At 39.2% G+C, this 25,846-nt stretch overlaps 1 protein-coding gene across 4 annotated transcripts in view; it reads right to left on the bottom strand.

Annotated features, from left to right (window-relative positions):
* FOLH1 (folate hydrolase 1) overlaps positions 1–24,462 on the bottom strand; it is a 64,424-nt gene extending 39,962 nt beyond the window's left edge. The window contains exons 1-4 of one of the 4 annotated variants that reach the window (XM_051820868.2): positions 24,177–24,462; positions 21,783–21,891; positions 13,120–13,306; positions 4,955–5,056 (exon numbers count right to left, since the gene is read on the bottom strand). In XM_051820868.2, coding sequence (XP_051676828.2) covers positions 4,955–5,056; positions 13,120–13,306; positions 21,783–21,891; positions 24,177–24,291 — 513 coding nt within the window. In that variant the 5' untranslated portion in view covers positions 24,292–24,462. The remainder of the gene's footprint in view (positions 1–4,954; positions 5,057–13,119; positions 13,307–21,782; positions 21,892–24,176) is intronic. The other 3 variants (XM_070076646.1, XM_051820875.2, XM_070076654.1) reach the window with 3 other exon arrangements.
* Positions 24,463–25,846: the final 1,384 nt, after the last annotated feature.

Raw genomic sequence — 25,846 nt, 5'->3', positions numbered from 1 at the left:
AAATTAAAATTGCAAAAGTAGATGGATAAGTTCAAGACATATGAATGGAGTAAATTTTTATCTGCCTCCCACTTATTGATAATAGAGCCAAGAACTCCCCCAGTAAAACACACACACACACACACACACACACACATTGCTGCATGCAATCTGAAGGGCTCCAGGCTCCTTGCATTAAGAAGCCTTTTATTCTTCTCAAGAATGAATTTACAAATAGTACTTAACTAAGTCTTCACAAACACCTGCTTTATGAGTCTGGTTCCCATTGTTAATATGATTAGGTACAAGTTTTACAACATACTTAATCATTTTATAAATGAGAATATTGATAGATTAAATCAGTAACTTTCCAATATCTTTTTGCTCACTTAGTCCCTAATTAATTTTAAAAAGAAATGTACAAATTCATACATTTTATGTTGACTGCTAAAATTTTAAGATATATTTAAATATCTTCAAAAATATAATTTCTAGCTGCTATAATTATTGGCATTTTAGGAGCAATTTACATAACTGTTTATATGTATCCAATGGGAATCAAATACTATACTTAGTTACTATTCAACTTCATTTATTTAATCAATATATGAACACACTCTTCTCTATAGTCAGAATTTTTCTCCTTCAATTTACATTCCCCCGCCTTCCCCACTGGAGTTTTACTCTACAGTAAATGTGTTTTTGCTGGACACTGGGATGAGCTTTCCAGACTCCCTTTCAAAAAAGGACATCTTGCTCCAGTTGCAGGAAAAGTGTTCTGCAGACAGCTGTCAGTGGCCAGAGCCTTCACAGCCTGCCTCTGCTACATTCACCACCTCGCTCAAGGTCATGCCACTTCATAGACCACCACACATTCAAGGGCTGATTGATGCAATAGCACAACAACTTGGAACACCGTGGGCCAATCTAGGACAATCCTGACGGATTATTCTAGAGCTCTGGATAGGGTCATTCAAGCTTGTTAGAGAGCTGGCCTTGCAATGTGACTGCTCCCTCTGTATATTCAGCTTTCTCCCCCTCCCTGCCACAGATGTGGTCCCTAACAGAAGCTCCTTAATTGTCATTAACCCAGTAAATTCCACTGCAGATTCTATTACCTAGAATTTGGATATTCCTGAAGGTCTTTTGTTTATCACTGTCAAATTCCCTTAAATAAGTTTAATTGTGTAGGCATATACCTCAAATTTCTTTTTTAAAAAGTTTGTATCCTGAAGCAGACTGCATGTGTTAAGGAAATTCTTTAAGAGCAAGTGTTGTAGTAAAGTGAGCTGCTGCTTAGCATGCTGCATCCCACATGGAAGTGCTGGTATGAGTCCTGGCTACTGCACTAACAATCCAGCTTCCTACTAATGCATCCTGGGAGGCAGAAGAAGATTCAATTACTTGGGCCCATCCCACCCACGTGAGAGACCAACATGGAGTTCCTAGCTCCAGAATTCAGCCTGACCCAATCCTGGCTGTTGGGGACACTTGGGAAGTGAACCAGCAAATGGAAGATCTCAGTCTCTCTTGGTCTATCCTTCTCTGTGTCTCTATTCCTCTGCATTTAAAGTGGATGGAATTAAATACATATTTTAGAAAGGAAATTCTATAGTAGCATGCTGTAATTATTGTTAGTATCAAATTGAAACTAACAGCTTCATTGCAAATTTTTATTCATAGTTCCTAAGCACAAAATATATACATTTCATAATGCAATGAATGGGACATTAAAGCATTATCTTATAAATTTGTAGGTGAATAAATTACTGCTAGATTAAGATAAGGGTCAACAATATTTTTATTCACATTTCTTGTTTTTACATGTAAGTGCTGAGAAACTTTGGATAGGAATGAAAAAAGTTTTGTTAGGGAATTGTCACTAAACTTATTACAAGTTACAATGTAAAAATCATACCAGTTCATTATCCAAGTAACTTTTAAGGTGATCAGCTGGAAATGCAGTTGAGTTCATCTTTAATTGTGTTCAACTGTAGACTACCTGACTTGCTAAAGGATTGTTATCCAGATATAATTATTCAATATCTGAACATTGAAAGTACTATTTCTGGGACCAGCATTGTAGCATGGTGGGTTAAGCCGCCACCTTTGATGCCTGACATTTCATATGAGAACCAGTTCAAATCCCTGCTGCTCCACTTCTGATCCCGCTCCCTGCTAATGTGACTGGGAAACCAGCGGAAGATGGCCCAAGTATACAGGTTACAGGTTTCTGCCACCCATGTGGGAGATTAGGATGGAGTTTCTGGCTCCTGCTTTTGTGGCCATTTGGGTAGTGAACCGGCAGATGAAAAAGCTTGCTCACTCTCTCTTTCTCTCTCTTCATCTTCCACTCTTTCAAATACATCTTAAAAAAAAAAAAAAAAAAAAAAAAAAAAAAAAAAAAAAAAAACTATTTCTGACTTTGTCCTTTATTGGAACCCAAAGATTTTCAAAATTCAGAGAAATGATTCAGGATATGTTTTAGAATGGTTTGGAGATGTTTGTCATTTGTGAACTAAGAGGGAAATGTGAACAGGGAGGCAGGCACAAAGTGCCCACAGAACCTCCCCACAGGCTAGTTCTCAATTCCATGAAAGAGGACACTGGGTGACTGATGACATGGAGACTATTTTCCTTAAAATTATCCCATGCTTGCCCAGGGAAAGTCATCATGAACCCTAGTTTAAAATTTCCACCCCAGATGATTCCCTATACCTTATAATTTTATTTTGTTTTTTTCCTCCATTTTCAAGACATTTATCATAGAATGTATAAATGCATTTATACCAGATCTAAAATTGAGAGGTCTCCAGGCTGATACTAAAATGCATTTGACAAATTTGTTGAAGATTTATTATTGTATGCCACACAGCATTCCAAGCAATTCAAAATTCTTTGTTTTTGAAGGTACTGACACTAATGTGTCAACGCAATACTATAGCTCTACTAGCAATAGCACTATATGTCTGGTTTATACTTGTTAACCCTCTCTGGAGCACATTTGTATTCTATTTTAACTGTGGCTACAAAGTCATTAATCTATTTGATTTTTTAAAAAATAATTAGAATAACTATTCTACATAAAATGTATCCTTAATTAATATCACCCACTTTCAGGGATTACATCTGTTTATAAATTGTGGCTATCTTTTGATAAATCAGCAACCTTCACAAATTATAATGGAGAAGGGAAAGGAGAGACATTAGTTTAAAAATGACAGCCAACTATGAAAACAAAAACAAGTGTGATAGATATGCCCTTGCAACACTTCTCAAATGCAAGCTGTCACAGTTAGTTAGAAAAAAGCTTTGTTTGCAAACAATATCCTTCTTGTACAACTTACACTGAACCATTGTTCTGTGACTCTGAATAAATACAATCTTGTACTATTTGGTCTAGATTTTTCCCTGTTTCCTTCCAACTTCCATTTTCCTGTCCTTGTGGGTAGAGACTTAATTGGGAGACACAACCAGTTATTCTCAAATCCTGGTCTTGAAACTAGGAATTAATAAGACCTAGAACTTTATTAGGAATACAAACCCTTAGTCTTCATCCAGACTTAGTCAAACTCAGGGGTGGGAATATGTGTTTTACAAAATGATAATAACTCATGTGAAGGTCTGAATAACCAAAGGCTAAATTATATTTTACGGACATTGTGTCAAATTGCTAATTTAGAATTAGTCTTAAGCAGAGCCCAGTATTTCATCCTTCAGAGAATTCACGTGTAGATGCAAAGGTTACTGATAGTGAAATACTTTATACAACATGCAGGCAATACATAATGCAAAAGAAAATTTTCACTCTACTGGCAAGTTTGCAGATCAGGCAGTGCAGTGCACCAGCCTGCATACTCAACTGATATTTGAGCACAAAGAGCTAAACCAATCAGAAAAATAAATTACATTCTACCTTTTCAAATTTCTCATTTCTGTGATTTGAATGTATCTCCTCAAAAATTTAGGTGTTGAAACTTGAAGGTCAACGTGACAGCATCAAGAGGTAGAGCCCTTTATTAGAGATAATAGGGCTCCTCCCTCCCTCACCAACAGGCTTAAGGCCCTTACCAAAGAGGTTTCACACAGTGTTAAGTTTGCTTGCCTCCTATCACGTGAGGAACAATAAGGCATCCTAGGAGCAGACAGCATCCGTCAGCAGACCTGCCATTGCCTCAATTTTATACTTCCCAGAAAATAGTTTTCTATTTCTTAGAAATTATGTAGTTTGTGGTACTTTGTCATAGTAGCATAAAAGAACCATAACATTCAGAAAAAGTGAAGTGCTGTGCAAGAATCAGGAAAATGATTATAAAATTTCAATGATACTCATGCAGTTTGAGTAAACCACACAAAATTTTCTAGAATGGCCACTTACACTCTTCATTTGGAAATGACAGTACATTTATTAATCAGTATTATACAACTGTGGTAAAGTACATAGGATATTCATTCAGTGGAAACTTCTTGGCAATAAAACAGAACTGTAGATAAATGTATACTTCCAAAAACTCAATGCTTGGTGAAAGAAACTGGACATACAATAATAAGCTATCTGATTCTATTTATATGAATTTGTAGACTAAGCAAAATTAATATGCAGTGGCAAAAAAATTGAAAGAATGATTCTTTCAATGATATGTGGAGTTGATTAAAAACAGGTTTAAGGGAAATTTCTGAAATGATAATCATATTCCATACATTTATGATGTTGGATTATGCAGGTATAAGCACTTATTAAAAGTCAATAAATGCGAGTTTGTGACATGTGCTTCTCATAGCTGTAAATTTCATCTTAAAAATCATTAACAAAAATAATATCCCCTTTTCTTACTAAGAAATTCTCATTTGTTAACTGTTGAAAAAGAACAAATCTGAATCACATCAAAAATCCCCTTATTTAACTTAATTATTGCCTGCATATTGAGGGCAAGGAGGGCTTCTTTGTATCATTTTTACTTTCTTATACATTTACCTCTGGCATTCCTTGTGGAGAGAAAGCACTGAATGGTGGGACAATATCAGAAACATTTTCATATCCTGGAGGAGGTGGTTCAAATAAAGATGTATTGAAAATCTAGAGAAACAAAATGCAACAATAAAAAATCAATTAAAGATTGATTAGTACAATCAAATAAGGAAAAATGTATACTAGCTCTTTATCAGCAAAGGGCTAATCAATCCTTCAGAATTAAAATGCACACTAGATATTCAGCAAAGCGCTAGAAGCTTTGAGTAACTCATGAAATAAATAAATTCAGATACTACTGTCAAAATTTATTTAGGGAAACATAGCTAAAGAAACAAAACAAATAACAATAATAAGAAAACCAGTAATAAAGAAAGTAGCTGAATATCTGAAGGAGAGGATCAGAAGAGGTAATAAGATGATCTCCCAGGCCGGCGCCGCGGCTCACTAGGCTAATCCTCCACCTGGCGGCGCTGGCACACCGGGCTCTAGTCCCAGTCGGGGCACCGGATTCTTTCCCGGTTGCCCTTCTTCCAGGCCAGCTCTATGCTGTGGCCCGGGAAGGCAGTGGAGTTCGGCCCAAGTGCTTGGGCCCTGCACCCCATGGGAGACCAGGAGAAGCACCTGGCTCCTGCCTTTGGATCAGCGCGGTGCGAAGGCTGCAGCGCGCCAGCCGTGGCAGCCATTGGAGGGTGAACCAACGGCAAAAGGAAGACCTTTTTCTCTGTCTCTCTCTCTCTCTCACTATCCACTCTGCCTGTCCAAAAAAAAAAAAAAAAAAAAAAAGATCTCCCAAATGGGAAGAGAAAAACTATGCCCTAAAGGAAGGATTAGGAACAGATTGTTTTATAATTGCAGCATATACCATAGACTGGTATAAATAAAGGCCTAAATATATAGCTGCTTCATAGAAGATTAGAAGAATACTGACCCCATGAGAGAAGCTGAGAGAAACTTTAGCACCAGCTTTTGATTTATAAGGAAAATTTAATCCCCAAATAAAAAGTGGCACTGTATAGTAACCTTAACCACTTATAATTGTGCTAAAGTAATATCTAGCAGGAAATTAATATTAATTTCACTTCAACGGAAAGTTACTCATTTGGGGGAATCCAGTATTTAGATATACTAAGCAGTATTCACACCAGAAGAATGGGAGGACCAGCATTGTGGCGCAGCTGGTTAAGCCACTACCTGCAACACCGGCATCCCCTATTGGGGCACCAGTTCAATTTCTGGTTGCTCCACTTCCTATCCAACTTTCTGTTAATAACCTGGGAGGGCAGCGGAAGATGGTCCCAGTGCTTGTGTCCCTGCCACTCACTCAATGGAGTTACAGGTTCCTGGCTTGGGACTGGACCAGACCCAGCCATTGGATTCACTCCAGCAAATGGAAGACCTCTATCTCTGTTTCTTCCTCTTTCTCTGCCTCTTCCCCTTCCCCCATTACTCTGCCTTTCAAATAAAAAGAATGGAAAAAGCTAAAATAAATATATCATGTATCATTTTAAGTGTATCATTGAATTGGAGAGAAAAATAAGGCATACTCAGTAGCTAAAAAGAGGAGAAAAATTACAAGAAAGCAGGAATTTTGAGAGGTAACCTCAAAAATTTCCTGGGAAATTCTCGTTATGTTATCAATTCAATTTTTCCATGAACTCTTTGAAGCCTGTTGTATATTCACTAAGACTATTCCAAAACTGATTTTTAAAAAATGTGAACTCAGATTCAGGAAGTTGAATGAGTTCTAAGATGAATAAAAAATAATACACATCCAACCAATCCTAGTCAAACTGGCAAACACAGCAGAAAACGAAATGCTAAAAATTTCAAAACAGACTGTAAGAGATTAACCAAACAAAAAACATTTAGATCGGCAACTGACTTCTCAGCAATGAAGACACCATTCAGTAGAATATTCTCCGCATAGTGCTGAGGGGCAGCATGCCCAAACTGTAAATCTGTCCTGCAAAGATATCATTCCTTTTAGAATAAAAATGAAACATTTTCCCAAAATTTAATAGTTTTAGACTAACAGATGTTCAGTTCAGACAAAGAAAATAGTTAAGACATTGTTCAGCAAAACAAAGCTTGTAAAAGAAGCCCTAAGATGATACAAGAAGGAGTTGTAGGCAATGATATTACAAGTATGTAGTAAAAAGGAACAAGAACCATATATAGTAACAATAATATAATATTGTAATAAACATAATTCAGTTATAAAAATGAATTAGAATTTTGCAAATAAATTGATAATTTATGATCAAAGTGAAGTATTCTAAGATTTTTACAGTATAGAAATATTGAACTGTAAGACCCATTTAAGTAGCAATAGAATATTTTAGATTACAAATTACTAAAGGAAATAATACCAATAAAATTTATCAATTAACAAAGGAGGAGAAAAAGGAAGCTTTAGGAGAAAAAATGAAAGATTAAAATTCATATAACAAGACCTTTCTCTCTCTCACTGTCCACTCTGCCTGTCCAAAAAAAAAAAAAAAAAAAAAAAAAAGCCAGTGCCGCGGCTCACTAGGCTAATCCTCCGCCTGGCGGCGCCGGCACACCAGGTTCTAGTCCCGGTCGCCCCTCTTCCAGGCAAGCTCTCTGCTGTGGCCAGGGACTGCAGTGGAGGACGCCCCAAGTGCTTGGGCCCTGCAGTTGCATGGGAGACCAGGATAAGTACCTGGCTCCTGCCTTCGGATCAGCGCAGTGCGCCGGCCGCAGCACACCCGCCGCGGCGGCCATTAGCGGGTGAACCAACAGCAAAGGAAGACCTTTTTCTCTGTCTCTCTCTCTCACTGTCCACTCTGCCTGTCAAAAAAAAAAAAAAAAAATCATATAACAAGAAGTATAAGTAGCCTAAACAGTGAATATCAGTAATTACAACAAATGCAAATGAGAAAAAAACATAATGAAAAAGCATAGTATTACAGACTAAATAAAATCAGCTGTGTACCATTTTATAAGGAGTAGACTTAGGCAAGTTTGAAAATAACAAAAAAACACAGATTAAGCAAATACTGAGTTTAAAAGTGATCTCATAAAATAAATTACAAGGCAAAGTCAAATAAACTTATGGAGATAACGAAGATTACTAGATAAGTTTTATTTTACCAACAATTCTAATTTTGTTTATATCCAATAACAGAGCCCTATACTGTAGGAAGAAAAAATTGACAGAATTACAAAGAAAATTCTAATATATACATATTTAGTGACATAATTTAACTGTCTTTTCTCTCTCTCCTTCCATGATGTATGTGTAATTAACAAAGAAAGCAGACAACATGAATCCAGATTAATGAAAAAGATGTTTCAGCCAAATAATGAACAAATTCATATCAATGAACAAAATACTAAATCCAATAACAAAAACATTTTTTTCAAAAAAGAGAAAGGAATCAGAATATTTGTAAAGACTGACCCACTAGGCACTGAAGAAAGCTCAATGATTGCCAAAGGATTAGTGTCCTACAAACCACGTTATCTGAACACAATATATTTAATTTATAAATTGAATCAAACAGATAGAGAGCAACCTCTAAATTCAGAATATTAAAAATAGTTCTAAGTAATTCCAGGACCAAAGAAGAAAATGTAGAAATTCTAAAATACTTAGATGCTAATGATAACTGAAATAAATTCATCCAAACCTATAAGATATAGCTGACATGGTTCTGAGAAATTTATGACTCTAGGGGCTGGTGCTATGGTGTAGCAGGTAAAGTTGCCACCTGCAGTGCCTAACATGAAATGTATAGGAATGAAATTGACATTTTGAGATTTGATGATTGTTATAGTCCTTTTCTCTACTGTTGAGGACCAGTGATTTTTTTTCTTCATACTATTTGTTGAACTCTTTACTTAGTGTAGGTTTAACCTTCTGAGTATAAAGTAAACTGAAAATAGATCTTTGGGGGGCCGGCACTGTGGCATAGTGGGTAAAGCCACCGCCTGCAGTGCTAGCATCCATATGGGCGCCAGTTCGAGTCCTGGCTGTTCCACTTCTGATCCAGCTCTCTGCTATGGCCTGGGAAAGCAGTAGAAGATGGCCCAAGTCCTTGGGCCCCTGCACCCACATGGGAGACAAGGAAGAAGCTCCTGGATCTTGGCTTCGATAGGCACAGCTACGGCTGTTGCGGCCAGTTGGGGAGTGAACCAGCAGATGGAAGAGTACGTTCTCTCTGTGTCTCTACCTCTTTCTGCAATTGTGTCTTTAAAATAAAAAAAAAATCTTTAAAAAATATATATCGTTTTGGGGCCAGCACTGTTGTATAGTGGGCTAAGCCTCCTCCTGCAGTGCCAGCATTCCATATTGGAATGCTCTTCTTTCTATCAAGCTCTCTGCTATAGCTTGGAAAAGCAGTAGAATATGGCCCTAGTGATTGGGCCCCTGCACCCACATGGGAGACCTGGAAGAAGCTCCTTGCTCCTGGCTTTGGATTGGCCCAACTCCAGCCATTGCAGTCATTTGCAGAGTAAACCAGCAGATGGATGACATTTCTCTCTGTCCCTCCCTCTCTGTGTCTGTAACTCTACCTCTTAAATATTTAAATGTATATATAATTTCATAACAATACAGAATAAATCAGTAGCTTAAAAAATCTTCCACAAAATAAATTGTCAATGCCAATATCTATCCTTCTGTTTGAAAGATAGTGTGCATCGGCACCACGGCTCACTAGGTTAATCCTCCGCCTGAAGCGCCGGTACTCTGGTTTCTAGTCCCAGTTGGGGTGTCAGTTCTGTCCCAGTTGCTCTTCTTCCACTCCAGCTCTCTACTGTGGCCCAGGAAGGCAGTGGAGGATGGCCCAAGTTTTTGGGCCCTGCAACCACATGGGAGACCAGGAGGAAGCACCTGGCTCCTGGCTTGGATCGGCGCAGCACGCTGGCCGTAGCAGCCATTTGGGGGGTGAACCAACGGAATGAAAACCTTTCTCTCTGTCTCTCTCTCTCACTGTCTAACTGCCTGTCAAAAAAAAAAAAAAAAAAAAAAAAGAGATAGTGTGCAATGATCATTTAAATATAACACAATGTTTTTCTAGGGATTAAGAATGCAACTTATTTTGTAATACAAGGATAATACAGAAATTGTATCCCATCAAATAAATTGCAAAAATGCACTCTAAACAGGTTATGAATATAAACAGAATATAAATATATGAATTTAAAACCCTAATACAGACTAGTTATTACAAGTTCCAAAAATAGATCAGATTAACATTTAAATATCATTGACTATCATTAACAATACAAGAATAAAAATTACCACTCATATCAAAAATGAATTGTGTTGATAAAATTCAACATAAATTCATAGTAAAAAGTCCCAATAAACTTAGAAAAGAAGTGAATCAAATTAACCTGGCAAAGATTATAGCAGCTATTAAATTAATGGTGAGATAGTAAGGCATTCCCTTCAAGATCAGAGAAAGTCAAGGCTACCTGCTATCACTACTTATTCTCAACAGTGTTCCATAGGTATTGGCCAGTGCAGTAATACAAAGTAGAGGCAGGTAGGCATGGAGGGTGAATCTAGTCTGAGTTGTATTATACAAACTACAGCACCAGCTATTTCCCTCACCAGAGGCTGATGAAACCTAAAACAAAAGCAAATCAACTACTATTATTAAAGTCCTGTGTTTTTTCTGTGATCCACAGAGGGTACAACTAATCTGAAACACTGGGTCAGATTATAAAAGAAATGATGCCAACATGCAACAAAAATCAATCTAGAAATCAAGTCATTATATCAGTAAGCCTGATGGCTTTGCAATAATCTTATATTTTATAGGACCATGGTAGATTGGCAAATTCTATTGCAACTTTGAGTTATTCCAACAATTAGGAAAAGTTTAATATTGACAAAATTGCTTTGGTATTTTTGGTTGACTTTATCAAAGATAGAGTATTTACCAGTCTTAAAGCATTCCTTTACAAAATCCAATGTTATCTGCATAGTCAAAGGTAAAAAGTATATCTATATAATGGTACATCAAAAAATACTATATTTCTGATAGGATCCACAAAATGCTAATCCTACTTCTTAACTATGGGGAGGGGAATGGGTTGTCTGTGTTGTATGGAAGAGTAAAAGGAATCATAATTTATTACATAGCTCAGCTGTGAATACTCATAATCAACTACATTGGAAGACAGGAGATCCTAGGGGAGTACTGGTATTTGAATCCAGGTAAGAAAACAGAGCACCACTGTCACAATGGCAGTAGATCATGCCTGAATCTGAAACAAAAGCATTGTGTTATTTATGGAAACAGGAGCAAATATCAACATAATTAACACACAATTGAATAGTGATTGCCTCTGGAAGAGGGAAAATAGAGGGGAAAAAAAGGCATTCTGCAGAAGTTATTGTTTATGTGAATAACTAGGATAAAAATAAAAATGAATGAATTACATAACAAAGAAAAATCAACAAGTCATCATTCAGGAAAATAATGAATCTCCTACATGATTCATTTTATATGGTGTAAAAGGATTCAGTAACTTTATAAATGTTTGTAATAACAAAAACAATGAAAAGATAAAAAGAACAATGGGACAACAACATTGGGAGGTGACAAAGAAGGAATAAAGAAAAATAGAAATCTGTTATTTTCCTCATTGTATATGGACAGTCTCTAAATTCAATACATCAAGGCTGAAGCTCAAGTGTGTGTGTATATATATATATATATATATATATAGTTTTGACACTGTCAGTATGACATTATGTCACTAATTTTCCTAACATACATTTGAAGATTCTCTAGTAATTAACTGTATAAATATACTACCACTTACTTTGTAAATGTTATAAGACTACCTTTAGGCTATAATTACTAAAATTACCTTGAATCTTTGAAATAGTTCAATGAAGTTTTTAACTTTAATTATTATTTAACATAGCAGTTAAGGGGTCGCCTCTGTAGTGTAGTAGGCTAAGCCTCCACCAAGCATCCCACGTGGGTTTCAGTTTGTGTTCCATCTGCTCCTCTTCCTACTAAGTCTCTGCTATGGCCTGTGAAGGCAATAGAAGATGATCCAAGGGCTCGGGCCCCTGAACCCACATGGGAGACCCAGAGGAAGCTCCTGGCTCCTGGCTCCTAGTTCCTGGCTTCTGGTCAGCTCAGCTCCCACCATTGTGGCCATTAGGGGAGTGGATGACTGGATGGAAGACATTCTCTCTATCTCTTCCTCTGCCTGTAACTCTACCTCTCAAACAAATAAAATCTTTTAAAAAATAAAATAGCAACATAGAAAGATACAAATTATTTTAAGAAATTTAGCATGGGATTATAGCAAAGACTAAAATGTTAGTCAATAAGAAGAGCTTACTGACACATGTTGAAACTGTTTAAAATATATATTTAAACCATAGGACATTTTTAGTTCACTAATCATGCTGGATATATTTGAAGTTGTGCATCACTTAGAAGGTCCAGTAAAAGGATTTACCTTATTTAAAAGGACTATTTTATGTATTACAGTTTGGAAATTAAGGCATGCCTATTAGGGATGAGTTATATTTATATTTTATGAGATTTCACGTTAAACATATATTATAATAAAAGATCTCAATTATCTGTTTCTCATTCTTTTTCTCTGAAATGTGTTCAAACTTGTAAACAAGATTCAAAATTCCTGAGAGCAGGCCCCATACTATGGCTCCTGCTTCCAAGCACTCTTCCCCTCCAAATGTCCACACACAGGGTCTTGGCACAGAAGTGAATATGAAATCATCTGAGACAAAGCTGTTAAGCAATAATAAAATCTATTTGGTTCAAACCACACAGTAAGTCTCTGAACATCCTAGGGACCACAAATCTATTCTGTGTCTTTATAGCCTAGACCTATTAAAAATAAACTTAATTATTTGGCAATTTACTAGAATATCATACTTGATAATGGCATACAATGCTAAAAATAAAAAATATCATCTATTATCAAGCACTAATTTTTCAGAATCTTTCTAATATCACATTAAATTCAAACACCACAAGAAAGTAGTTAACATTGGTAATGGGAAATTAAAGGTATCATTCGCAAGCTTCAAAACTATTGATTGCTGTCAATATTTGGAAGTGGGATACAGTATTCATTCATAGTAGATATTTGAAAATAATAAATTTGGGGGGAGAATATCCCTTTTCTTTACTTTTTTTTACCTCATTTCCATCTTCATCAATTATTGAGATGTAGTTGGGATGAGTCTTATTCGGAGAGGACAAGAGGACATCATAAGGGGCTAACTCAACAGAATCCAGGCCAAATTCTTTCCACTGGGATTGAATTTGCTTTGCAAGCTGAAAGTTTTGATCTGTTCCTGCTAAGTGTGGTATCCGTGTAAAATTACTGGTGAATAAAAATGGAAAGTGGTTAGTCAATCTTTATTGTAAATCAAGAACACAAGGCAGATTTACACAAAAATACTTTAAGATGTGATACAGTAAAAATAGGAGAGGCTACTATTATACATACAGGTCTTCAACATCTGTTTTGGATTTTTCATATCCTAATATACACTAATTCAAGAGAGAAATTAGAAAAACTGATCTTTGAAGAGTAGCATTATGTGCAACCCCATGGTTATAATCCCACAGGGTAGACAAGTAAAGTGTCATATGCTTTAAGATCCATATATCTTATAACATTCATAAAATTCTACTTTTTCCATTGTGTAACATATTTCACATATAACATATTTCACTGTGTAAATATTTCCATGAGTAGAATAATTTCACATTTTATATGTTTAGTGCCTCATGCTTTTATTTTAAATTTCTCCTTCCTGGGAAGTGTGTTGTTTCCCCGAATAATTCATTGATAAGTAGTTTCTATTCAAACCATTTTTAAAAAATCCCATGTAACAGGGCATCATGTAGCATAAAAACTTATTTACAGCTCATAAAACAGGAACTTCACAAATTTCTGGTTATAAATATGTAGAGTTGTCTAAAATCAACACCCCTCCATCTTTATAGTGATTTAAAAAGAATCAACAGGTAACATACCTATTATGATCCTTATTTCAGATAGTTAATTCTATTGTATATTAATGTTTTGAGCTTAGAAAATCAATTATGAAGGCAAATAACTCTAAATTTATAAAGATTCCTGTGATTGGTTTACTTGTAATTAAACTGAATTTTATTTATAAAAGCAATATTAACATCATTTTTGGTAAACTTTTAGGAATATAACACTTTATAAAGGACTTCTAATGTGTTCTCTAAAATATGGTAACAAAAAGAAGACAGATTCAGGACATAGCCAAGAAGTCTCTATATATATTTTCAATGGATACCAGCAAAGAAAACAGAAAAACAACATGTCACTATTTTCTTGTACATTACACATATTACAAACTGGGACATAACTACAGAAGAATGAAACAGGGTTGGCACTTCCAATGCAGCTCTCTGCTAAGGCCTGGGAAAGCAGTAGAAGATGGTCCAAGTGCTTGGGCCTCTGCACATGTGTGGGAGACAGGGAAGAAACTCCTGGCTCCTGGCTCCAGATTGGTGCAGCTCAGGCCGTTGCAGCCATCTGGGGAGTGAACCAGTGGGTGGAAGACCTCACTGTCTCTGCCTCTCTGTAACTGACTTTCAAGTAAACAAATAAAATCTTAAAAAAAAAAAAAAAAAGTCTGCAGACTATGCATATTTTCTGAAGCACCAGCTGTAAATTGCCCCTACATGCGAGAAGAGTTGCTGCAGAGGAATCTTGAAACTTCTCACACACAATGAAAAGTGCAGGTGCAGGGTGGGGGATGTGGAGGATGATCATCTGACTTGTTAATATCAGTGCGATTCCTTGTTACAGTTTTGTCTCTACAATCCAGTATACAACATTATGGTCTTATCAGGCAGAGTTGGAACCTATTCATTTGTAACTAAACACATCATGGAAAAGATGAGAAGAAAAAAGAGCTGGTTCAAATGATTGATTATTTGGCATACATCATACAAGTGGATTACAGATATGGCCACTAACTTGATACCTAACCCTAGCCATCTATTTCTCATCCGTATATAGGGAATCAATCACTATCTCACTAATTCACAAAAATCTGAGGTTCAACTGATATTAAATAGCAGTTCTTAACATTCTTTTTTGTTTTAATCAGTTAAAATGTGTGTCGTAAGAAATTTATTGATCCTACTAGAATATAATTTTTTTATAAAAAAGAAAAGAATCTAACAATTTTCTATAGTAGCATAAGTGTGTTCCTATATCTCTTTCCGGCTAATGTAAGTGTTCCAAGTGTCACATTATCACAAATCATAAAAAAAGTTATTGGTATTGCTGTTTTAACACATTGCATCTTGTTACAAATAATGCAGCAGTGCCTTAGGGGAGTTGGAGGACTTCAAACCACTCATTAAAAGACATTCAAATACAGACCTAAACAAGTCTAAAACAACTTGTCTTTCAAAATAAGATGGAAAGAGGCTAGCATGGTGGCATAGCAGGTTTAGGAGACACCTGTGACATAGGCATTCCACATGAGCACCAGTTCAAGGACTGGCTGCTCCACTTCTGATCCAGCTTCCTGCCAATGCTCCTGGGAAAGCACTGAAAGATGGCCCAGGTACTTGGGCACCTGCCACCCATATGGGAGACCTCCCAACACTGGCCATTTGGGTAGTGAACCAGTGGATGGAGTATCCCCCCCCCCCCCAGCTTTAAATCTGCCTTCCAAATAAATCTTTAAAAGTAAATAATAAAATTTTTTTAAAAAAAGGTGGAGAAAGAAAATACCTCTAAGAGATGCAATATACTGAAAGATCTATGAAATCTACTACCTGTGTACAAAACAGAATAGTACTCAGAGGTAGATAACATAAAAGCGGGGAAGACATTTACTAGAAGAACAAAGGATTATAAAAGAAACAATATAGATGGTCTGAGGTTTGAATGACTCCTGTCTCTCAGATATGCTTTGATTGGAAGCTCTCTAATAGACAAATCACCAGTAGGCAATTGGCGAATCTAGGAGGCTTTTGAAGATTCTGTTCCTTGGAAGTTTCAGTAAGGGATCCCTGATCCTCTTCCATTTGTGGCATTTGTGTGTTGATGGTGAGCAATCTTGATTTCTGGACAGTTAGAGAGACTTGGTTAGAGCAATGAAAAATAAACAAGTAGCCTACTGTGTAGATGTTGCTCAAAGATCCAGAAAGAGAATTAAAGTAAGGCATTAATTTTCATTGTTAGTAAATCTATATTACAAGTTAGAAAAGGGAGAAAGTAGGGTAGCAGCTCTGTCTAGGAGTGAAGATCATATTTTACCAGACTTCCACTATGCATATTACTATACATGATTATAGTGGAATAGGTACAAGAAGCAGTGGAGGGAATTCCAAAAGACAAAAACATTTAAGCATCAAGGCCTCTCACTTAAGTCACCCCTTGTGGGTGATCCTGTACCTGGCGAGGATCTGCCAGCCCCACACATGCAGGAGGTTGAAAGGGCATGGCACACCATGCCTTCTAGGAAGGACTCCCTAACCTGACTGCTAGCAGCCAATGGAAGCTCCAGAAACATTTTCCCCACTCCCACCAATCAGTTAAACTTCTCCTGAGTGTGGCCCAGGCCCACTTGGAAAGCTACCCTAGTTACGTGACCTTCAAGCTGAATGGAGAAGCATAGCAGTGCCAGCATTGGCTTTATCCTATAGAATCAATGTTGTCTTGAATTAGCTATGCTCCCTCTGCCTGCCCTTTAAAAGGTGTGCTTGGTCATTACTAAAGCAGACATGATCACTGAAACTTGTCTCCAATGTTTCTTGTCAAAAAGCACCGTCGCCCCACAGTTGCTGACAGCATGTGGGCCTTGGGGGTCGAGCCCCCAACTGGCGCCCTAACATGAGACCTGAACATGTAAGGTGAACAAGGATGCGGGCTCCCAACCCCTCTCTGCTAGGTGAAGAGGGTACCTCCATGTCATTCTAGGGACCTCTGATGCGGTCATGGGCTATCCATGTGAACATGGTGAAGTTGGCTGCCCATGTTTTTTAACTTCGCTTATCTTTCTACCTCCCACCCTGTCCCTTATCTGCATACCATGCCAGAGCCATGGCCAGAGGAGGAGCTCTGATGGGGAAAAAGGGACTGCCCTGGGTGCCCAGTTGCGGCTCAGGACCTGGATTAGAGAGCATGTGCTCCTTTGGCCCTGAGGGCCAGGCATAACCACTGCTCCAGCAAAGCCTGGACTGGGTGCCCTAGTGGGTACAACTTGAACTTGGGGCGAGGACTGAAGCAACCAAAGCAGAGACCTCAGATCCTCCTCTCCCCAGTTTTCACCAACTTGGGTGTACACGCAGGGACCAAGCCACTCCTGGAACCCCCACTTGGCTCCTTGCCGGAGCAGGCTTGGGGTTGGAGCCAGTCCTGCCCTGCAAGAAAAAACACCACTGCTCTGAGGCATGCAGGCTTTTTCATTCAAAGCAAATGGCAGGACTTGGACAGGCTTTTCTGCTGGTAGCTTTTGGAAAAAGCATGGATTTGTTTCTTTTCATGGTCTCCAGCTTTAAGGAAGGTTAAAACTTTAAAAGATAGTTAAAAAGGTTCTGAGAATTTTGGCTGCAAATTGAGCATGCTTTCAATTGTTAATTCTAGGTTTGAGAACTGATTTGATTGCCTGGAAACATGTTAGCATCAGGGAGGTGGAACGTCAAACATGGCAGACGCTCCACTTTCCATGGCGAAAATGGGCAACAGACTCCACCCCAAGATGGTGGCCTCCGTGGCCTGCCATATTCCACACACCTGATTAATAGTGATAAGGGCCCGGTGCTTTGGCTCATTTGATTAATCCTCTGCCTGCAGCGCTGCCATCCCATATGGGCACCAGGTCTAGTCCCGATTGCTCCTCTTTCAGTCCAGCTCTCTGCTGTGGCCCAGGAAGGCAGTGAAGGATGGCCCAATAAATAAAACAGAATTAAAGAGGAGTAAATGCTCCAACATGGGGAACAGTCCATACAGCAGACCTGTAGAATGGCAATTGATTCAGGACCTCTGTCCTCAGAGTTACAGTATTAGAATTAATGGTAAAACTCATTCCCAAAAATTACCTTGTTTGAGTGTGCTATACTCTTAAGTTCTAGTTATGTCTAAGTGTTAAATTCCATTGCCTATATTCTTAGGTGTTTCTTTAAAGTTTATTAAGTGTCTCAAACATAAACTCTTAAATCCATCTCTGCGAAATTCCTATTCCATATGTTTTAATATAAGGTCAAACACAGAGTACAGAATTGTTAAAGGCTTCTGGACAGTTGTTTCAATGCATCTTATCGTGTGCTAAATCTTTGCTTAAGGAATAATTTCTCCTGCATCCCACTAAACCCAGAATCTGGGATAGTGAGGATACAGAACTTCCAAACAAAGCTCAGGTTCCTAAACTAGAGGTAGATTACCTAGGATATATTCTAACTCCAAAAAGTGGGCTCTTTCAGTCAAGGGAAAGGAAGCTAATCTATAAAAAGGCAGCCAAGGATATTTCTGGGAATGGCAAGATTCTGTGGAATTTGGATTTCAAGCTTTTGTATATAGCTTTAAAAGGCACTCTGATGCAGACACTGTGCTAGAAAGGGTAGCTTCAAAAGTTGTTCCAAAGAATTAAGGAGCTTCTAACTGAAGCTCCAACCTTGGGAATTACTAATGACAGGATTCTATGGAATATGGATTCCAGGATTTGGATTCTAAGCCTTTGTATGTGTTTTAAAAGACCCTGATACAGACGCACTGTGCTGGACAGGGGAGCTACAAAAGGTGTTCCAAGGAACTAAAGAGTCTTTAACAAAAGCTTCAACATTAGGAATTCCTGAGCAAGCCATTCACAGAAAGACCTCTTTAGATCAGTTACAGCTTAAATGGAAGGGACCTTACTAGGTTCTACTGAATGCTACTACCTCAGTAAAATTAGGATTAAACTTCTACCTCTTAAGTCTTCACAGGTGAACTCAACACACCTGATTGATCCTGTAAGCCAGAGATCCTAAGCAAAAAGATAGGTAAAGCCTTTGCTTTTCTCACATCAAGACTGCTGCATCTTAAGGCAGACATGCTATACCTGCCTCTTTTGATGCTCTCTGGGAACTGTTATTGACAATAAAATTCCTAATGTTTTCTTCTATTATAATTCTCTACACTCAAACTAAATGGATTTATAATCTATCACCACCCACTATCTAGGAGTCTTTAAGATACTTTCTTTACATCTTAAAGGGCACTCCACTTGCAGTTGGTCTTGTTCCAGTTTTGCTCATCATTAACTGACAAATTTATATGTTTCAGAACTCAACTTCTGGGAGTAACTGATCATACAGGATACAGACATTAGCGGTGACCGAGACTGCTCCATCTCACAAAGCAAATTTCTTAGATTATAGACAGAGACTTCCAGACCCAGGACAGGTAGGGCCTGCACTATGCCCCTCATAAGCAGATAGCAGCTATAGAAGAAGTGATAATTCTACACCCTTCAACATCCCTTAGGATTAAGGGAATGGTGTCTCTGAAAGGGGAAGGTAGGCAGGTATATAGGATTAGGTTTGTGAGCTGGAAGAACATGCCTTCACCCCTTGTGTGACCTCATGCCCCTACCTGACCACACCTGTGTACCCACCTGCCAATCAGAAAGGCTTGAAACATGGTGATCCTGGTCCTTTTTCTCTTTGCCTTTCTTTTTCCTCCCTGGCCTTGACTCTCAAGCTAGGCCCTTTTCAGTTTAACCCAAAGGTTACTGTGGGTTACAGCTTGTTGCCTGCTGCACTAAGCAGGGTCACAACCACCAAGTGAAAAGCTACTCTATTGGCTGAGATTTTGGCCATAGAGATAGTGTGCCTGAAAACAGAGAGGGGAGATGTGGGTGATCCTATACCTGGCAGGGAGTCTGCCTGCCCTACCCATGCAAGAGGTTGAAAGGGCATGGCACATCATGTCTCCTAGGAAGGACTCCACACCTGACTGCTAGCAGGCCACAGGAGGCCCAGGCATATTTCCCCCACCCCTGCCAATCAAGTAAACTGCTCCCAGATATGGCCCAGGCCCACCTGGAAATCTACCCTAATTATGTGACCTTCAAGCTGATTGAAGCATAGTGGTGCCAATATCGACTCTATCCTATAGAATTAGTGTTGCCCTGAATTAGCTACACCCCTTCTGCCTGCCCTTTAAAAGATATGCTTGGTCATTAATAAAGCAGATATGTTCATTGAAAATTGTCTCCGGTGCCTCTTGTCAAAGAGTGCCATCGCCCCACCCATGTTGATAGCACACTGGCCTCGCAGGTCAACCCCTTCCAAACATCTGGGAGGTTCCTTAGCAAATTCAGAGTCATAGTTCTAATAAAGGGTTAGATATATATTTGTGTATATATATATATGTTTGCATGATTATGTGTATGTAAATCTATACATCTATGTGTCTATGCAATAGAGTGTTCTTTATATAAACTTAAAACTTGAATTTACTGGAGAATCTTTAAATCACTAGAGGAACTTTAAGTATTTATGGACACATTCATTAAGCGATTTGTAAAAAAAAAAAAAAAAAACCAGAAAAGACACCTCATGCTTTGAAAAACAAACCTAAACATGCTCATCAATTATCTACCTAACTATCTATATACACATACATATAGGTATACAGGGTTTTATTTTAAGTTTATTTGTAAATACTTTTTAAATTATTTATCTCTTTCTCTGCACTGGAGATAGCTATTTCAGAAAGCAAGAAACTATTTTTAAAAATACAGCAAATATATGCTCTCCAATTTCATCCTCATCACAAGATTATCACTATCTTCATTTTACAGATGTGGAAATGAGGATCAAAAAGATTAAGAATTCACAAAAATTATTTTACTGTAATTGGGAATTGATTGAATTCACACTCAATTCCATCTGACTCCAAGTCCAATCTTATATTTAACTAAAATTATCTTCCTCTAGAGTATGAGCCAGCAAACTAAGATCCTCTGGTCAAATCTGGCCTACTGCCTGTTTTTGTGCAGTCCATAGCCAAGGACAGTTTCAACACTTTAAAAATAGGAAAACAAAATTAAAGAAGAATATTTTGTGACACAACAATTATGTGAAATTTAAATATAAATGGCCATAAGTAAAGTTTTATGAGACTGGACAAACTCATTGGTTTAAATGTTTTCGATGGCTTCTCTTTTGCTGCAGTAGCATAGAGTTGAGTAGTTGTGATAAAAGACCAGCTGGCCTGCAGAGGCAGGACCTTTCACAGAAAAAGTTTGCCAATTTCTGCTCCAAAACCTTTGTGATGATAAAGTGCAGCCAAGAGTATAATCTTCCCCAATAAATATGCAATATGAGACGCTCAACAAATAAAACTTTTTTTTTTTTTTTTTTTTTTTTGACAGAGTGGATAGTGAGAGAGAGAGACAGAGAGAAAGGTCTTCCTTTTCCCATTGGTTCACCCTCCAATGGCCGCCACGGCCAGCACGCTGCAGCCGGCTCACTGCGCTGATCCGATGGCAGGAGCCAGGTGCTTCTCCTGGTCTCCCATGCGGGTGCAGGGCCCAAGTACCTGGGCCATCCTCCACTGCACTCCCTGGCCACAGCAGAGAGCTGGCCTGGAAGAGGGGCAACCAGGACAGAATCCGGCGCCCCGACCAGGACTAGAACCTGGTGTGCCAGCACCGCAGGCGGAGGATTAGCTTAGTGAGCCGCGGCGCCGGCCTAAATAAAACCTTTTAAAAAGCCAGTTCCTACATATGAAACATTGAATCAAAACTTCTACACCAAATGATAAACTTTTCCAATAAGCAGTCCATATGAATTTTCATATATGTGCTTACTATAAGAATTTCTTGATGTTCTCTGCTTTCAATTCATCCAAAAATGCCCTCTTCAGGTTATTCTGTGGAATAACATTAGTAGCATCATTGGAGGATTTTATAAACCACCCTGTAAAATATATCCAAATATATTAATGAAATACAAAATCATAGATAGGTCTCATTTTCTTTACTATTGTATCTACCATAAGTAAAATATAAATGATCAGTTACCAGTAATGTTAACTGTTTTTCTGAAGTTTAATTTCTCTTGCCTACTTCCATTGAGAAATGATCATGCAAGCTGGTTTTTAAATGACAAAGAATTACAATATATTTGTATCCAATTTCAATAATAGATGCTGCTTTTTCTGTTTTACAAGGAAAACAGCACTTTAAATGAAATATGGCATGAAAATGAAGTCAGAAAAGAAATCCACCTTCTTTCTCCATAAAGCTTGTCTGCGGTGACTGCTTCTCTGCAGAGCCAGAATAAGCACTTAAAAACGTTAATAATGAATGAATTATGAACACATTTTGGGTACATAAATTCTTTCAAACTTTTAAATTCAAACTTCTAATTTGCTCTGTGAAAGTAAAACAAAATGTGCTGAGATTTTGTTTCTAGTAGGCTTGAGAAGTTCAAGTTCAGAAAGCTACAGAAAAACTATAATACACCCACATTGCTTCCAGACATGCACTGTGTACCTGAGGCTAGGAGCAGGGGATTGCCAGAGCAGGGACAGCCAATAGCCCCTGCAGCCGGCTTTGAACCTGGTGGAGATAGGGCATCATTACAGGGTTTACTTAGAGAAATGATCCCGTTCGCACAAACTCAGCACCAATCAGCTTTCAGGGAGCTTTCTAATTATTAAAAAGGTACTTCTAATTATTACAAAGAAGGTACTTCAAAATATTCATGGAAATATGGCATTCAAAGATAACGCACCTTTTCCTTGAACTTTCTTAAGACCCTATTACATGCAGACACATGTGCATACAAATATTAAAACACATGATGATGAAACACATGATGAAAGGGAGCTATGACTCTACCCATGCATAAGAAAAGAACTTGGATTAGACTTTGAGATCACAGGAGACAACAGTGAGGATGAAATGAGCTGGAAAAGAGCCAGTTGAAGAGGTTAGAGGCTCATGGTGGAGGGGAGAGCACAGAATCCTAAGAAAAAAGAAACATTAATAAACGACATATTTTATGTCAACTCCAGAGCAGTGTAGACAGTGTTGGGGTGAGGCAAATGCCTGGAAGAAAATACCTTTAAGGGATGTACAAGATTTCCATGACCTTGTGGACCTTGCCAAGCCCAATTCCCGTTTTTATGGTTTACAAGATTGAAACTCAATAGAAATGTATCATCATTGAGCACTTAATCTTCTTGCAGCCCCACAATAGGCCTAAGTGGTTAATAATAACCACATATCAGTTACAAAAAGACAGCACCCCAAAGTTACACAGATTAGAAGAGACTGACCTTGGGCAAGCCCACCCATTCCACACAGCAGCGGTGTACCAGCCAGAGAAAACCTGGTCCTGCCCATTAAAGTCCAATTACAGGAATCTCTCCCCCAAGGAGACACAAAGTGCCCAAAACCCCAACACAGTGCTGGGATCTCTGCACGCTCTTTCATAGACTCTTGCCAGTAAGTTGCAGATAATGTTATTTTCATCATAAAGATAAGGAACCTGAGCCTGGGAGTAATTCCATAACTTGTCAAGGCCAGTAGAAAGTGGACGAATGAAAAGTAGAATTTAAGCGTTTTAGCTGGTTCGTCTCGTTCTGGCGGTCTTGGGAATTTGGGTTAAGGTTCTGATTCAGTACAAAGAGAACAAAGTGAAACACCTGCGGGTAAACTCCCATTCACAACAATAACCGATTTCCTTCCCAAACATGCCTCAGGTGCTCCCAAGGACCAAAGAACGCGAAGAGAAAGAATTCCTGAGCAGCTATGCCCTGAATTCCATTGTACACTCCAAGCAGCATTCCTTCCCCTACGCCCCACTCCAGGTACACTAGATAAAAACCAGGCCCAAGCAGCTAAGAGCCTCTTGCTGCAAAGCTCCCCAGACCGCCCGGTTCAATAGACCCCAGGGATGGGCACTTGCCCTAGAAAGCGGCGCGCCAGCAGGTGCAACTTCTCCAAGGTCGGTTTCCATTCTGCTCCAGAACCCGCGCGCCTCACTCTACTGAAGTCTGTAGAACTCAACCCTGACCGCCCACACACGCATTCCGTCTAACCCTTGGGGCTCATCCTCAAGTTGCTCCCACTCAAATCGCCACGCCTGGGCTAGACCCTCAACAGGACCCCCCGCTGGAAGCCGGCCTGCGAGTGAGTCCCTGAGCCGCAGCACCGTGGGGAAGCTCTGAGGTTTGCTTGCCGAGGGCGCCCTACCGAAGAGGAAGCCGAGGAGAAGGCCGGCGGCCAGCACCAGCGCCCCAGCGCACAGCCAGCGCGGGCGGCGCATAGCGGCCGCGGGAGAGTCGCTTTCGTGCAGCGGATTCCACATCTCTTGCCTGAGCCCCGCCAGGCCTCCCGGACCTGCGTATCTGCTGCGGCCCTGCAGGCCCCACAAACTCCTTCTCCTACTGGGGCAGCGCTTGTCACTCACTGGTAAGCAGCTTGCACTCTCTCCCAGCTCTGGGGTCTAGTTGCTCCGCCTTAAAAATGTTCCTAGTTCACTCGGAACCAATCCCAGCGCGGAGGAGGGGGCAGGATGAGAAACCCCGCCCCTTCTGGAGAGGCGCTTTTAAAAGTTTCTTTTAAAGTGTCTTGCTCTTGCATTATTTAAGAAAGAAACAAAATGAGAGAGTCGGGAGAGACAAAGAGAGAAACAAGGAGGAGGGGGAAGGAGAAAGAGGAGGAAAGAAGTGGGAGAGAAGCAACAGAGGCGGTGGGAGGGAGAGGAGAGGGAGAAAGAAACTCCACCACTGTAACTCAGTGGAAAATGTGTCTCGCCTGTCTCCAGGCTAGTCATTGAAAAGACTAACATCTGATTTCTCAAAAACTTTCAGCTGTGAAATCCTACTAACGATTTTACAATGCTGCAGCGAATAATGTCAAGCAGAAATAGTGATGTTCAGAACTTGTGTGGGTTAGGATACTCAGGGAGGATTGGCATTCCATGTAAATTTTCCTTATGCTCTTCCTAGTGAATATCATTGTTATTTATAAACATGTAGGATATTATTGCCCATTTACAAAATGCGGCCATTTTTTAACAGAATGATTTTGGAAATTCTTGAAGACAGACTTCACTTTCATATCTCAGCTGTGTTTGGCCACTACCATTCATAACAGATATAAAATAAATTTTTGAGGCCGGCGCCGCGTCTCACTAAACTAATCCTCCGCCTGCGGTGCCGGCACACCGGGTTCTAGTCCCGGTCGGGGCGCCGGATTCTGTCCCCGTTGCCCCTCTTCAGGGCCAGCTCTCTGCTGTGGCCAGGGAGTGCAGTGGAGGATGTCCCAAGTGCTTGGGCCCTGCAGTTGCATGGGAGACCAGGAGAAGCACCTGGCTCCTGACTCTTCGGATCAGCGCAGTGCGCCGGCCACAGCGGCCATTGAAGGGTGAACCAACGGTAAAGGAAGACCTTTCTCTCTGTCTCTCTCTCTCACTGTCCACTCTGCCTGTCAAAAAAAAAAAAAAAAAAACTTTGATAATCTGACTAAAAAATCAGACATAATTCTATCTCTGTTATAAATTATAAATATAATGATATCTAGAGGGAGGAATAACTACATACTTTATAAAATCAGCTGTGTTCTTATAATCTATGAAGCAGACCCTGCATTGACGAGGAAGATCAATTGCCTTGTGGAAGATTATTTATTTGAAAGGCAGAGTTATAGACAAGTGTGGGGGGAGGGGGAGGTCTTCCATATGCAGGATCACTCTGCAAATGGCCACAAGAGCTGAGGCTAAGCCGGGACGAAGTCAGGAGCCTGGTTAATCTGGTTAATCTGCTGCACAACACAGACCCATATTTAGCATTCTTATGAGTGATACACTTTATAGATGTTATGTCATCTTGTCATCATGGGAGCCCTTCAAGGATTGTACT

This window comes from Oryctolagus cuniculus, chromosome 1, assembly GCF_964237555.1.
Source record: "Oryctolagus cuniculus chromosome 1, mOryCun1.1, whole genome shotgun sequence".
In the NCBI taxonomy this organism is placed as follows: Eukaryota; Metazoa; Chordata; class Mammalia; order Lagomorpha; family Leporidae; genus Oryctolagus; species Oryctolagus cuniculus.
This window is presented reverse-complemented; position numbering and strand designations above follow the sequence as displayed.